Raw genomic sequence first — 16,309 nt, 5'->3', positions numbered from 1 at the left:
CATACTAAATGAGAAGCTCACAGCCTGTACTGTTTCCCTTCAAGAGGTATTCCCCGTGGCTGACCTTGTCTTCTTGGCCCATGCAGCAAATGATCAGAAAGAGTACCACCATATTCTGTTTGGTTTAACAGGGGAAAAAAGCCACACCTTCTAGGACGTGGAGTTTTGAGGGGTTTAAAATTCATTTGCCAAAACTGATTTCATGCAGCAGGTAACTTGATATCGGCCTTTCAATTACTGTGGACAGAAAGTTTGACATGAGTGATTTCCAGAGAGCTGTTAAGGGATAAAAATTTTTACTGGCCATAAAGTTAGATTGACTACACAGCGAGAGTGGTATTTTAACAATAATAAACCAAGCGTGTTGTCATGGTAAGAAAGTTTTGAAAGTGAATAAGAACCAAAAGGGCTTGAATTAATGAACATAGAGGGCTTTGCTTTTTGCTATTACTCATTTCTTTTCTCCTGGCTCCACCCCATTCTTTTCTTCTACTTGTCAGAGTAAAATTATGGACCAGTAAAGACAGCTGCAAGAAAAGGTTCTCTTTGTATTATCTTTCTTCCATTCTATAGTTTTCTTTTTTCTCTTTTTTTTTTCTTCTAAATCCTACCACTACTGTCTAATCACTTGGTTTTATAACTTGTTTTCAAGATCTTTTCTCTTTTACAGTGCATTAAATCAAGACTGCTTTCCTTCACTTTCTCCTGAGTTTTTGTTGGGTTTTTTCCCTTTCTATGACAGCTCCTGATGTATTCACATGAAGTTAATTGAAAATGTATACCTGGTGAAAGCAAAATTCACCTCAAGCCTTTTACGTGGTGTGATGTACTGAAGAAGCTGCACAAAGGAACTAGAGCCATGTGTCTTTCAAACTATTTTTGTTACTGTGATTGTTCTTGCTCTGAAATATTCCTTCATTCCCTAGGAACTAAATTTTGAAAGAGGAAAAATTCTGGAGTCAATCCTAAAATACTAAAATCCTAAAATCATAAGTTTTCTTCCTTTTACATTATAAGAAAAACCCAGTATACCAGTACAAATAATGAAAACAGAAACATATTTACCTTTGGCATTTTTTTGTATTTTATTTTTTGCTGTTCTGACATTTCACTGTCAGTTTTCCCTGTCTGCATCAAGAAGGAAGAAAAATCATACAATATATCAGAAAGTAAGATGGGAAAGCTGCAAAAAATGAGCATCACAACCAAAGCAAAGACAAAGTAGATTATTAGAAACTTCTTTAAGAATATTGACCTTTCTACATTTTGGTTATTGCTTGGTGGGTGAAAGATTTTATGACATTATGCAATGTGATGCAATTGTGTGCTGTCAGCTGAGCTTAGTTTCAAATGGTGTTTCTCCAAGAAGCAGTGACAGCCAAGCTATATGCCTGTTGCCCAGCACCAAGGGTGAACTGGAGTGTTGATCTGGGCCTGTATAAATGCAAAAAATTTTTAAGTGTAACTGTCAAGAAAACTCACATGCAACAAGATTTGGGAGGCTTATTTCAAAACAACTTTTTGTCTCCTCTTGATCTAAGCAGTTTCTGTACATTACCCATGTTGCAAGGACAGCAGAAGTTTCCCATACCAGCTTATGCTGAAAATTACACTCTCCTTGGATGTTTTCTGCTCTGATTGCTTCATTGTTACATCTTCATCATGGAAGATATATAGATGCACACTATATTTATTTAACTACAATGTAAATAAAAAGTCAGATGCACATGTTGATGAAGTATTGCCTTTGTTTCTGGAAATCCTGAGCTACCTTCTACAGTAAGAGATGGAGGACCAAGTGTAGGCTGCTGCTTGTTTAGCTGAGTGGCTACAGAAATTGACTACCTGAAAACATACTTATGGTAAAAAGAGTGGTTATAACAAAGAATTAAAAGTGTGTTTGAAATGTGAACTTTTAGTTACTACCTGTGAAGCATCCCCTTAAAATGCTGAAGATTTAAAGCAAAAAAATGAACGTAAAAAAAAGGAATAATGAGAGTGATGCTGAAGTTGCTAAGTTCCACAACCATGACACCTTTTCGCTGTGCTTCACTGTAATAACTTTCTCTGAAACGTAATATTAGCTAATATTTCTCTGTGATATTACATAGTTCATAGAATTGTCTCTGTTTTGATTCCACGGCTAAATAAAAATCTGTCTCTCTGGAAACTAAGCTATTACACAATTAAAAATTTCACATCCATACAATACAAATTGATCTTAGAAAACAAACAAAAAATTCACTAGTGAAGGAAGAATTTAATTCTTATTGAACTTTGCTACTGTGAACAATGTTTTAAATACATGAATAAGCACACTGTTAGAACAAACAGCTAAACAAAATATCTGAAGTTAGTAATTACCAGTTTTAGGCCTGACTAACTAAATTACTACTCACTGAAGGTATAACAGTAATTACCATCATTGGAGTCCAATCTGGAATGGCAGTTAATGTTCTGACTGTTCATAGTACAGAGCCATTCACACGCTGTTAGTGGGAAATAGAATAAAATATCTCAGATTTAATGTCTCAGATGGAAGAGAAAATTGCTCACTAGAGGTTTTTGTAGTAAATTAAAAGCCACTCTGGTAGTTTTGTTTCTTTTATGCTGTTTTAGCTCACTACATACAGGTGAAATTTATGGTGAAAAATAGTGTTCAGGCATAAAAAATGAGAACATTTGAAAATTATTCTTTTAGCTTCATAACAAAATGAAATAAAGCAAAGGGGGCTGATAGATATCAGAAGGATGATATTTAGTATATTCAACACAAAATAAACCTCTTTCTTAGAAAGTACTGTAACAAAACTCTTTGCCAAGAGCATGTACATTTTCAGGCAGAAGAACAGTAAATGCAGAAGACTATAAAAGTAAGAAACTGCTTTTTTATCTAATGAATGATCATAACTCATTTGTAAGGGGAGATATTTTAAATGTAACTTAATATAGATAAGAAAAGGGTTAAATGTTACACAAACCAAAGTAGCATGTCTAAGAATGTAACAACTTTGTACAAAGAATTAAGAGCTGTTAAATCTTATCCTTCAGAGGAAAAGAGTGATTGCAGTCTAGGATCAGGTGAGAAAACACAGCAGGATGGGATGATACTTTGGGTATTTGTCCTATGTTTCTACAAAGTATTTGCAATAGTAGATTCAGCTGTAGTTCAGATTCCCGAATTAGAGAGGAATATTATTCTTTCATTATACACCTGTACTTTGAAATAACTTCAATCAAAGTTGCAGCAAAGTTGAAATAATCTTCAAGGTCAAACGTAGCAGAGCTAAAGGTTACTTTTTTTTATCTAGCAGAGAAATGCAATTTTTATGTGATTGTATTTATGAAATTGGATGTTGAGGTTTTTTTTGTGTTTTAAATTTTCTGGTTATATACAGATATACAACTTTAAAGTAGTTCAGGTATCTCTCAGGTGCATAGGAAATACATTTTAATGGTCTTTAAAATAGTTTACTTTCACTATAAGTTTATAAAGTTTGTTCATACAGAACACATAAATACATAAACATCTCTGTTTCTCTGTAAAGATGGTAAGTATTTTTATACCCTTCACATCAGAAGCAACTTCTGTCACTCCCTTACCTGAATGCCTGCGAAACCAGAAACCTCAGAGTATGAAGCTGATGTAGCTAGAGGTAATGGACTACTAATACTTGATGGTTTTGTTTTGTTTATATTGCAGCATGATAGTGCCAAGTATTATAGTATATAGAATAGTACATGCAGGCTCAGTGGGATATCAGGAGGTTAAGAGTTTGTAGGAGGAGCAAAACTGTTGTGTGACTGCTTGGGAAGGGAAAACTGATGGTACAGCAGCCTGGGGTAGGGCAGGGTACCAATGGGATGATAGAGCGCTAACCGTGTGACTTATCTCTCCATAGTTTTAGCACCTAATAAGTTTGGTAGCAGTTGAAATTTCTAACATTGGGAATCCTGATATTGACTTGCTGTCAATTGTTAAGCCAGATCAAGATATGGCCCTTTGCCTTATCAGGCTGAATAGCAGTGGAGCAGGAATGAGTTAGCACCACTTTCACATTTTGAGTTGCTTTACTTCATGTCGCTGTATCGAGTTGATGTTTTTATAGTGTTTATTGGGCTCGCATATTCAAGCAGGACAGAATACTAAGTCCTTTGAGTCTGCTTTTGTTACTAATCTAATGTTACAGTGATGTGAGTAAGACAAGGCAGGTAAACACACAGAACTCCAGTGGGTTCTATTTTCAGCTATAGTTGTCCTTCAGAAGACTTTTGTTTTTTATCTTTATCTCATTTATCTTAAAGTTTGTTAAAAGGATCCTGGCCCATTTTCCTATCACCAGGAAGGGGCTTGTTATTATAATTGCTGATGCTTATGCCTTTGTCTTTTAGATAGCGATGTTTATGCTGCAGTTGGGCAGTGCCACGTTCTTATTAACAGAACCAGTGATAAGTGCAATGACAACAGGAGCAGCTACACATGTTGTGACTTCACAAGTGAAGTATCTGCTTGGAATGAAAATGCCATATATATCGGGACCACTGCGATTTTTTCATGTGAGTTCAGTAGAAGAGATGAATTATTCCATTAGCTAACATTTTCTTCACTATGCTATTTGGCTACATGTAAGTGTAAGAAATTTGTTATGCATGCTTGTGAATGAACGGAAGATGTAATACCAAAACATTCATCTTGCTAGGTCTATTTGTAAGAACATGCTAGGAAAACTTGATAAAGAATTAGCAGGAATGGATCTTATTTTGAAAAGATGCAGTAATCAATTTAAAGTACGTGTATTACAGCATCAATAACTCAATTTGCTATCTCAAGCAATTACTCACTTGTACAGGGAGGGTTAACTCTTTCTGGATCAGCATGTGGGAGGGATATATCCAATTACTATTCTAAACATATTTTCTTCATATTTTGCTGAATGAAACCTAACTGTCATTGTGGCAAAAGGAAAATTACCTGTGATTTGTGGATCTATGCAAAAATTACTGTAGATATGTTACTTGTAGCATTATGAGATGATATTACTTTGCCATGAACACAGCAATAGTACAGCTTTAAGGTAATTTTTAGAAAATGTGTACAGCCTTCCATACAGTATCATGGTTGCTCCCTTTGGAAACTAGATATTGTTGACTGAAGCCTTAACAGACAAAGTAGTAAAATCTTATTGCATAAAATACATGAGAACATATTCTTTATGGTAACTTATTCCAACAAACCTTGAGTTTAGGTGCTGTAAGCATAAGCTTCTGGCTGAAGCATTAGTAGTATTACAGTGGTATCTGTCAAAATGATATTTTGATCATAATAGAACTTTCTTTAATTTTTGAGGTGGTATTTACATCGCACTGATAACAATAAATGAATTGATTACCAGATGAAGCGAGGCTTAATCTAGTTAACCACTAAATTAGGACACCTTATTTAAAAGCACTGACTTTATTTTCTTGTGCTGTTCTGCTCTTTATCTTTTCTTGTTATTTTGGGAAATGTGTTAATGTTAAATTTGTGATGAGAAGGTGTTGCTTTTTAGAATTGTATTTCATAATACTTTATAAATTTGATAACACTTCATATGGATAATCTATTGGTAAGTTTTTTACAGGACCAATTTATTGTGATAAACTCAAATAATTTATCTTGTAGATATACAACTAAAAGTTTCATAGCCATTTTTATGAGCAGTCAGCCTGCGAGACTATTGCAAATGATTCATCATATTTTAAAATATGTTTTAATTCTTTAAAAACCTTTTCATAAATATTTCTTGATATAAAATGTGACTATCGTCTTTTTCATGGTGTTTCCATGGAGACTGTACTTACCTATAGGAATATTGTCATCTTGTAGAGATAACTGGTGTTAAGTGCCACAGCCAAGACATAATCAAAATATACATTATGAGCAATAATAAAGAACAGCAGTGATACAAAGAAATATTTCCATGTTGGTGTGCTGGTGATATCATAAATGAGGTCATTCAAATGCTTTGAAATAAATATATTCCCTTACCGCCTGTATTTTTTAATATATCTGAAACAAGTTCTTTGCCCTTCACTTCACTTTTGAAATCAAACCCCTTTGAACATTTTCCAAAGAAAAATTTTCCTGGTTTTTTTAAGGTTCTGAATTACTCTGTAGAATTATGTGAAAACAAATGAACAGACAAAAACCCTGCTGTACAACTTAAAAGAATAATAAAAACATCTCCATATTTAGAAGGGACAATTTTACCCTACAAGTCTTTTAAAGTTTCTGGTATCTGTTCAGAGTTATGGGCTGCTTTAAGAAGGTCCAGTATCTAAGTCAGAAGCACTAATTTGAATTTTAACTATTTTTTTTTCTGTAGTGGTAGTTTTATATGAAAATTATACTAATTAGATAAACCTTAATGTGTACGTCTAACTAGGGAGGGAAAGGCAAATTTGACATGTCTCTCTGGACATGTTCTTTACTCCAAATTCTTGAAACCCAAAGACTGGTATTTTTGCTTACATGTTTCTTCTTTCTTCACTCCAGAACACCTCCCACTCACAAAGCCAATTGCTTTGCCTCAGGCAGACCTTGGGCTGGCACAGCAGGAATAAGAACATTTAATAAAGTGTGATAGGAGAGTTGAAAGTGAAGCTAGCCAGTGAAATTGATTCTTTATAGCAAGTGAGATCATGATTAAATATGTAAAAATGCACTTTGCGCATGGAGAACAAATCTACTATGCAGGCGTTGAGCCTATGGGATTTTTGTGTTTATACATAGTTTATGTAATTTATTAAATTTCATTTTCCCTGTACATGGTTTGTAATACTGCAACTGAGCTGCACATTGCAGCATCAATTGATATTTTGCAAATGGGAAAAGCAAGGTGAAGATGAAGAAGAAAAATGATGAGAGAAGGCTACATGTGAGATCTAATTTTTACAAGAGACAAGAAAAGTGTTATCAAGTTTTAGTTAGTGTCTGAAAACAGAAAAGCATATCTATATTTGCCCGTTATCCATGTGCAGATATATTTATTCTTCCACAAGTTTCCGAGAAAACGAAGCACTGCAAAATGAACTGCAACATGACAAACTGATTTTGTAGAACAGGGTCTTTTGTGATTGTTTTGCAAGTTTGTTGCAAAATCCTTGTGGTTGTGCTGCAATTAGCAGAAAAATACCTTCATGTTTCCACTATCCGTCTTTTTTTCCCCCCTTTTTTCCCTCCAGTTTGCCTCCTATGCAGTTCACAGTAGATGCTTGTACTTTTTTCCCCACGGTGTGTTGTATTTGTCTAACAAACATCAGAACAAACCATTTCTGAAAATGAAGTTGTCTACGCTTTAACTGTATTAAGTGTTTTAACCAATATGTTCCTTTAACTCTTTTGTTTGCTTCAGCATCTATGCTCATTTTAGAACAAATCTTTTGGGTTTTCATGAACACATTTAAAAAAAAAGAGAGCTCAGCATTTCATTAATACGTCAGAATACATATCCTTTCTAGAATATAAACCATTACAGTGCTCATTATTACCATACGAAAGCATGTGAAAATATAATGGGGCTTAAAACCATTAGTTTGCCATGAGAACAGGGACATTCAGTGTCTGTATATATATTTGTACAAAGAAAGAATATTGCTTTTTTCACGTATGTGTAAATTTGCATCAATTGCCAAAAAAATTCCCTGATGCCTCATGATTGCCACATCATTTCCATTAAAAATCTTTACACAAAACTAACCATAAAAATAAAAACCTAAAGGCAAGCAGCTAAATATATTATTGCTATATTTTCTATTTTGCTGTTTATATAATGACACCAAAAAATTGCTTCTTACACTGTAATATCAAACTAAATTCTACTATAATTCAGTAAGTAGATCATCAAAAGAGCTAAAGTACTGAATTTGTAATGATGTTTGTGATGAAAACATTTGTAAATATTTCTTTTGAATCAGATGCTAGTTATATTACATGCTTGAACTCTAGGTGCTTACATTTAGGATTTACATTTTCACCTTAGTAACTGCCTGGATAGTGTAGTGCATGAACTGTGTAATACAGAGAGATGGCTGTAGTATATGTTATAATATAGTATATTGTGTTAGGAGCCACAGTCTCTCTCTTTCTGAAAAGCCCATGAATGGTTTGTGAAATGGTCTCTTGGATTTGCTGGTCATAATGACATGAAATGGGTGTTTTCAGATTTTCAGGGAATGGCTACTTGGGAACAGACTAGTCAGTGGAAGCTCTTTAGTTTGATGCAGTAATTGATTTAATATTTATTATTAAATTTTATTGCTATTATTAAATCTTTATTGCTGCCAGAACTGTTTCAGTGTACTACAGTCACTTTGGGGATAGGGCTGGTGGCGCAACTGTGAAAAAGCACAGTACATCTGAAAAAGCTGTGACAAAGGATTACAAGATTTGGCTATAAGTTTTAAAATTGAAATGGAAGCTTCTTTTTTAAACAATTTGTAAAGATAGACAGAAATTCTAAAAGCTTATGCATATTTCTTTGTAATCCTTCATTAAAATCATATTTATTCACTCAATCTTGTGTCTCACTTTGTCTAGGAAAATAAAATGCCATAAAAATATATAGCTGATGCTGACTCTTCAATAGACACTGTTTATTTCAAAACAAGCCCACGTCTTTGACTTTGACAATTAGGATTTAATCCATTTCTTTCCTTTTCTTACCTTACTTCACCTTAGATCTAGTTTAGCCTTTGGTGAGTTTGTGGGCACAGTTTGCAATATAGTTTTCCAGATTGACTCCTTTTGTCCTAATTAATCACAGCTTCTGCTTGGGCACTGAGCCAAGTCCTGTACTATCATGAAAATCCATTCTGGGAAATTATGGGTACAGACACCAGTCTCAAGCCACTCAAAACACATTCCACGTATTGTCTGATTACAGTGGGGCAATATGTGGTTAAAAACTGTGGTTTGATTACTGTTCTTCAGACTTAGGACATGTATAAATCATATTATTTAACAAGCTGATTTTAAAATGTTCTCTGAGCTTCTGAGAAACATTTGTGCTGGGTTATACAGTGCATCCTTGAAAAAGGTCCAAGGGCTAAATTTTAAAGGACTGGACTACATTTTTCCTCTTTATGAGGAAAATAACATTTTGTTTCCTTTTCTGTAACTATTTTTAGGTTTTAAATTTTTTCCCTTATATATCATGAAAATTGAATGAATGAGAGAAGAAAAATCAGGAATTTCTTTCAATCTACTCATTTTTTAAAATAAGCATCAGCTCTTCAAGGAGAGACAGAACAGCAGAAAAAAATTTTATCACCATATTGATCACCTTTTACTAGAACAGGGTTCTTTCCTAAGATAATTTTTCTAGTACCTTTTCCTTTCCAATATAAATATATGTATTTAAACTCCAAACTGTCAAAACTTGTTAGCATTATACATGTTTTTGAGAATAGGTTCTCTGGTGCAGAAAATTATTAATCTTTATTTTGATAAAACTACAAGTGTCACTTTTCATGTATTTTACTGGTCATCTTAGTTGTTGCCAGAGAAAACACTTTTCTAAATACTATTATTTCAACCTCAGTTTATTGATTTTGTTATCCTTAATGTTGTGGTTTAAAAAGAAGTTACTTGTGATGCAGGCTAAATCGACATCCTAGAGTTTAACTTCTGTTCACTCTATTTTTATGTTTCACAATAGTTCCCAGAATATAAGAATTCAAGGGACTGAGCCTGCCTTATTTTTTACCCCTGCAACTTCAATAAGCATGTGTACTATATCCATTTTCATGCCTCTCCGTTCCTCCAGGCAATAGGCTTTTATTCATGAGGCCTGAAAATAACTAGTGATAGGAATCTGATCATTTCTTTGTTTATTGGGACAGAAGTTCCATTTAACTTTCTACACCCCTTCTAACCATACCAGTAAACTTGTAAATTTTTTCATTACTTTCTGTTAATCTGTTGTCATACTGATTTATGCCTCATTTCCTGGACTCTCAAAATCAGAGTAGAAATGAAATTACAGTTCCCTGTTATCTGTGCTGGTGTGAAGGCAACAGCATTCTTCTGAGTCTGAGTTAGTTACAACATTACATTCATCATCAGTGATCCTTGTCACTCATCACTACTAGTCATTTGTCCTGGTTTCAGCTGGGATGGAGTTAATTTTCTTCCTAGTAGCTGGTGCAGCACTGTGTTTTGGCTTTAGTCTGAGAACAATGCTAATAACACACTGATGTTTTTGTTGTTGATAAGTAGCACTTACTCTGATCAAGGACTTTCTAGTCTCATGCTCTGCCAGTGAGGAGGGGCACAAGAAGCCAGGAGGGAGCAGAGATAGGACACCTGACCCAAACTAGCCAAAGGGATATTCTATACCACAGCACGTCATGCCCAGTATATAAACTGGGGGTAGTTGGCCAGGAGGTGCTAATTGCTGCTCCAGGATGGGCTGGGCATAAGTCAGTGGGTGGTGAGCAATTGCATTGTGCATAACTTGTGTTTTTTGAGATTTATTCCTCTCTCTCTTTTTCCTGTTATTGTTATATCTTACTTTATCTCAATTATTAAACTGCTCTTCTGCCTTCTTCTGATTCTCTTCCCCATCCCCCAAGGGCACGGATGGGGGGAGAGTAAGCAAGCAACTGCGTGGTACTTAATTGTCGAGAGGGGTTAAACCATAATTCTATTCCTGTTCCATATTTCTATTCCACATGTTCCTTATATTCAGCACCACATTTCTTTTCTTCATCATAGACCCAACTGTACTTCTGTAATGATGTTTTACAGCATGTTGTAGCATACTTTTAAAAGTTGAATGTCTCCTGTTTGCAGCTCTATAGGTCTGATCCAGTTTCCTCGTGCTCTTTTAATGCTGCAGTCAGCCTCTCATGTGCAGTGATGTAGTAATACACCAAAATCCCAGAGCCCGTTGCAGCAGGACTTTGAACTTCATGGGCCAGCATGCTGTACCCCTTGCACCTTTGCGCCTGCAGTTCTTGAACCTTGCCATGGAGTTTCCTCTGGAAAGCACTTGCCACTAATGTGTGAATCACCCCTTTGTGCCCTACCTTCTTTCTACCTCTTCCTTTGAAGCTTTTAAGTATAGGCTAAGGAAAGAAACAGGGCTTAGTAGATAACATCAGTGATTTAAATAACCAATAATATGCATATACAAGCATGATAACTAATTAGTGCATGTGGCATCTGGACCTGATCAAAGCCTGCTCCATGGAGCACTGTTTTTGTGATGGTCAAGAGCAACCAGCAGGGAGACTGAGCACACCCTGTTGAAGCTATACAGTTACTCTGGAAAAATAAATCTTTGTGCACAGAACCTTCTGTCAACATTTTTTGCAACACTCATTTATCTCACTGAATTTAATGAGACTGAAAAAGAAAAGGATATGTACCACATTTACTGGAATTTTCTTGTTTGCTTCTACCAACACAAACTTGTAAATTCCTATATACAAATATTCATTGAATTTTTTGAGATCTCAAATGTCCATAGTAATAATATTCGGTGATTTTCTTCCTTACGAAATCTTTACTGTAGGCCAGTTTGTCAGATGACTCAGCTCCTTCTGTACTGATTGAGCTCTCGCAAAGTACTTAAGATGTCTGAAGTTATGTAGAATATGCCATAGCATATGACCCAAAATCATATATTTTTTGATATGTGATTGTTATTTTCCATTCACTGTAGATTTATGCCTACATATTTGAGAATATCAGATCAGTTCAGTTGGAAGCTCTACTTCTCTCCTTGCTGAGCATTGCGGTGCTTGTTCTTGTTAAAGAACTGAATGAGAAATTTCAGAAAAACATTAAAGTTATTCTTCCCATCGATCTCCTTTTGGTAAGTGCAGAATCAAATATCAGACTTTTTTGTTTACAAAGATTTCAGTGGTTCAACTAACCTACTGAGCTTTACTGTGTTGTCTACAGTTATCCACAGCCACGCCTGCCATTTATTAAATGGATAGCTAATTTTCATGGCTGTATGTTAACTGTAAGAACAGAGAACAGTTTGGCTAAATAGTTAAGAAAGAAGTGACATACGTTCCCAATTTATGTAATATTTTTCACGTGTTTACTACTTTTTACATAATCACAAGAACATGAAGCCTAGAATGTTAACATGTAAGAAGTTTGAAATGGAAAATGGAAAGTAACCAGCACATTGTAACTCCAGGCAATGCGCTGTGTAGTGGCTTAGATGTTGTTTGTTATTTACCTGCAACAAGGTTAAATAGCTATGCTATTGTTTTCTGTGGTTTTACTTACAGTTTTCCTTTCACACAGCATAGGCACGAATTTAGAAAAGATGACTGAAGAAGAACTACGGTGCCACTGACTGGCAAGGTTCCCAAGGCTTTACAGAGGCTTGTACAGATCCCTTTCATTAACATAGAATATACAAACTCCACCATAGTTCTTCTTCAGCCATCTTTTCTAAATTTATTATTGTGTCCAAATCTTAGTTTCTTCTGACTCTCTTCCACATTTGCAAAAATTTTCATATTAATACTTCCACGTCTTACTGGGTCGATCTAAGGATAAATGCATTAACGCTATCATGTGCTTAAGTATGGCAGTAACAGGGACCACGTGAAAAACTAAAAGCAATAGAAATGTAACATCTTTTTCTCTGTTGAATCAATAGATAATTGCTACATCTGTTGCTTGCTACTATGCTGATATGGAATACGTCTACGGACTAGAAGTTGTGGGACATATTCCTGAAGGGTAATGTGTTTTTTATTAGCTTGTGGCTTTTATATATGTTTATTTCTGAGAACAGTCTCTGAAGAGGTCAAAGAAGTTTTTCTGAAATAAGGAATGGCATAAACCTATTATGTTAATTTCCAACCTCCTCAAATACTCTCTCACAATTGAACCCCATGTTAGCAGGGTATATCTGCATAGGTATCATTGTCAAAATACAGACTTTATTGCACATTTTTCTAGCTTTTTTATTACTTTATGGAATAACAAATAGGTACTAAGTACCTGATAATGGTTGATGGATGTATGACAGGAGGGCAGAGCACTCTCTACAAGATTATTGCAACCTGCTTTTTGAGGGTTGCCTTGGGTTATTGCAGCAGAAAGGACTTGCAATGTGATCAGGCTTGTAGATTACTACACTTTATTCTTCTGCACTCACTTACATAGTAATTTTAGAAAATGTGGTTCTCAAAGAAATATAAAGGATTTAGATATACTTAACCTAGAAAAGAGCATTCTGAATACAGATAGTGATACATTTTTCTCCATGATCTTGAAGAGAAGGAAAAAATATGCTTAAAATAACTAGCTGGAAAGAGAAATTAGATTAGATGTCAGAGAAAATGTTCAAACCCTAAGGGTTGGTAAGCACATGTTTTGTGTAATCTCCCCTTTGCAAATTGCAGGGTTTCCCTAAATTTCACAAAATATAAGTGCCAGACAGCATCAGTGCATGTGTGCCAATTTACAGTGATAGAAATAAAATAAAGGAAATTGCTGAGAAAGAAAATCGGTTTTAAGTATTTTGAGTATGCTATCACATGCTATGTATCTGAGATAAAAACAGGGCTAAATGTGCCCTTTCCATATATGTTATGAACAGTTACAATGTATTTATGCAGCTTTAATCAAGAACTTATTTTCTGTCTAACCTTGCATGAGAAGATTCTGTAGTTTGAAAAACAGGAGCAGAGCCTGGATCATTCTGATGTGTTTTTTGTAATTTACTTGAAATATAGAACTGCTTTTTCAGTGGAGAGTGCTAGAAACGTTAAGAGCATGATTTGGCTCCTAGGCAGTGTGATTTATACTCTGAAGAGAGTGAAGCCTCTTTGTGGAGTACGGAGACAAACCGGGATGGTTCAGTTCTTGGCTGAGGCATTTCATTGCTGTCCCCATTAGAAAGTCTCTATTGGATGGAATAAATATACACACTGTCCATAATCTACAGGAATACTAAATTGCTTAAAAGGTTTAAATTAAACATTACAGGAAAGCCAACTATAAAAAAGAAAAAATATACAGAAGAGTCTCTTTTATTGAGCATTACAGAATTAGGGAATGATTGCTTCTTTTATCTGTCAGAGAGGGAGCTAAGTTAGAAAGATCCCTTCATAATTCCTCAGATTGAAGTCTGCAAATGGAACAATCTATCTGAAACTGTTTCATCTGCTCCTACAAATTCTCCTCTGCAGGTCCTCATAGGCTGAGGTCTTATTAATCTAAATTATTAAAAAATGTCACCTTACAAGTATTACAAAAATTAGCTGCGCATGCAAAGATAGTTTATCTTTTATCTTCCTGAATTGCAGGTATATGCAGGCTATGTATCAGGCTTTTAAAAAAGGATTGTCTTTATTTTTTATAGGTTACCATCTCCAAAACCACCGCCCATGAATGTTCTGCCTGAAGTAGTCACTGAAGCTTTTGGAGTAGCACTGGTTGGTTATGTAGCATCACTAGCTCTTGCCCAAGACTCTGCTAAAAAATTTAAATACACTGTGGATGACAACCAGGTAAACCACTTTCTCCTTGCTGTCAGTAAGCCTTGAAATTGCTTCACCATTTTGAAAATGTATTCTAGATGGAAGCCCAGTAGGAAAGTGTCGAGAGGCCTTCCAGCAATTACAGTAAGCCCCAAATCTAGTCCAAATTAGCTCTACAGAATGCTCAGGTCTCTAAAGTATTTTTCAGAATGAATACATTAGGTCATGAATTTCTGTTGATACTTCAAAGCCATGTTCTCCAGGGAGCAGAGTGAAAATGTTTTGAGCTTAACACAGGTGATACTTCAGGGAGATATGCAGCATTGTCTGAAGGGCATTACATGGAGCACAGCAACCTGCATGTCTTTCTGCATATTTGGAAATCTTGTAGCTTACACAGCTTAATTACTGAGATGTTGGAAACTAGGTGTAAGTCTGCATGGAATAATGGAGCCAAAAAGCAAATCCTACATAAGATCAAAGACTACAATGGCAGGATCTTGCTGTCTTGCATTCAGGAGCCAGGCACAGGGCTCTGCATGGTGGCATGTGGCTATGTAAAGCTGTCTGGGGAGTTTTAAGGTAGTGCTGTCTTGTGTTATGAAGACAAAGTTACGATCAGATGTTGCCCTGGCTGGATACAATACGAATTGTGTCCTAGGCACTCCTAGCAGTACTGAGGTCTTTTCTTACACACTACTCTCAGCAGACAAATGAACTCCTTATAGGCTGGGGAGATGAATGATGCTGGGTAGCCAAGTTGGGGTGCTTTCTTAGAAAATATTCTTCAGATGGCTTTGCAGATACAAGGTGGTTTCTCCATTTTTTTCTTCTAACACCAAATGCACTTATAATGAAAGATAGCGTACAGATAGTATTGCTACCATATTTCACTTTCACTAAAGTATACTCCAAAAGAAAAAAAATCAGTGGCTGTCTTTTTCCAGTAGAGTCATAATCCAGAAGCAACCTGGACACCATCCAGATCCCACTGCTTGAGGCTCTAGCTTGTTAAAAAGCAGATGTGCATCAAGACGTAAATATTTTTGTTGAACTTAATTTTCAAAACTTAGCAATACCATTTATGCTGTGAACAAAATGTGCCTCCTGATTTTGATGAATCTGTTTCAGCAGTTTTATTATTCAAATTAGTTTAGAGTTGTGAGAATATATATTCTATTGGGAGATCTTTTATCATGTAGATACGTGATTTTTTTGTCCTCAAACATCCTTTGTCATTGCTAGTATTTACATAGGGGACTCTTCTGTTGGCAAGAAACATTGAAATGACAGAAAAATAGGAAAAAAACATATTCTATTTAACAACTTTGCAGGAATGTTTGGCTTATGGCCTCAGCAACGTGATTCCTTCATTTTTCTTTTGCATACCAAGTGCTGCAGCTATGGGACGGACGGCCCTTCTGTACAGTACGGGTGCCAAAACACAGGTAATGGGTTAGAGTGAAGTACATAGGAGAATTAAGGCTATGGTACTGCTCAATGGAACTTGTACTGATTTATCCATTGTATTTCCCTGTTCTCTTTTTTCCTCTGTCCTGGGAAATGACTCTGCCTTGTCATTTTTAACAATTTGCATGGAATTGTATCAAATCAACAACTGTCTTACTAGAAAAGCTAATGGTTCTACTTATTCATTTCTACCTGTTTAATACAATCTAAACTCTAAAGTCTGTGGCAGTAAGGAGATTAGGAGTTGTATATTCAGGCTGCAGTAAATGACAAACAAGCCCTTTCAATTTTAAGTGAGATTTGTCAGCACTGTAACAAAAGTGCCCTCTAATGGTGTTTA

General features: G+C 35.4%; 1 protein-coding gene across 1 annotated transcript in view; it reads left to right on the top strand.

Annotated features, from left to right (window-relative positions):
- Positions 1 to 16,309, top strand: part of SLC26A7 (solute carrier family 26 member 7) — a 67,526-nt gene that overhangs the window by 22,773 nt on the left and 28,444 nt on the right. Inside the window, exons 4-8 of the mRNA XM_030487949.1 lie at positions 4,393 to 4,557; positions 11,709 to 11,861; positions 12,669 to 12,751; positions 14,382 to 14,529; positions 15,834 to 15,947. Coding sequence (XP_030343809.1) covers positions 4,393 to 4,557; positions 11,709 to 11,861; positions 12,669 to 12,751; positions 14,382 to 14,529; positions 15,834 to 15,947 — 663 coding nt within the window. The remainder of the gene's footprint in view (positions 1 to 4,392; positions 4,558 to 11,708; positions 11,862 to 12,668; positions 12,752 to 14,381; positions 14,530 to 15,833; positions 15,948 to 16,309) is intronic.

This window comes from Strigops habroptila, chromosome 1 (genome assembly GCF_004027225.2).
Source record: "Strigops habroptila isolate Jane chromosome 1, bStrHab1.2.pri, whole genome shotgun sequence".
Classification (NCBI taxonomy): Eukaryota; Metazoa; Chordata; class Aves; order Psittaciformes; family Psittacidae; genus Strigops; species Strigops habroptila.
Note: the sequence above shows the minus strand (reverse complement) of the source record. Positions and strands in the feature narration are given on the sequence as shown.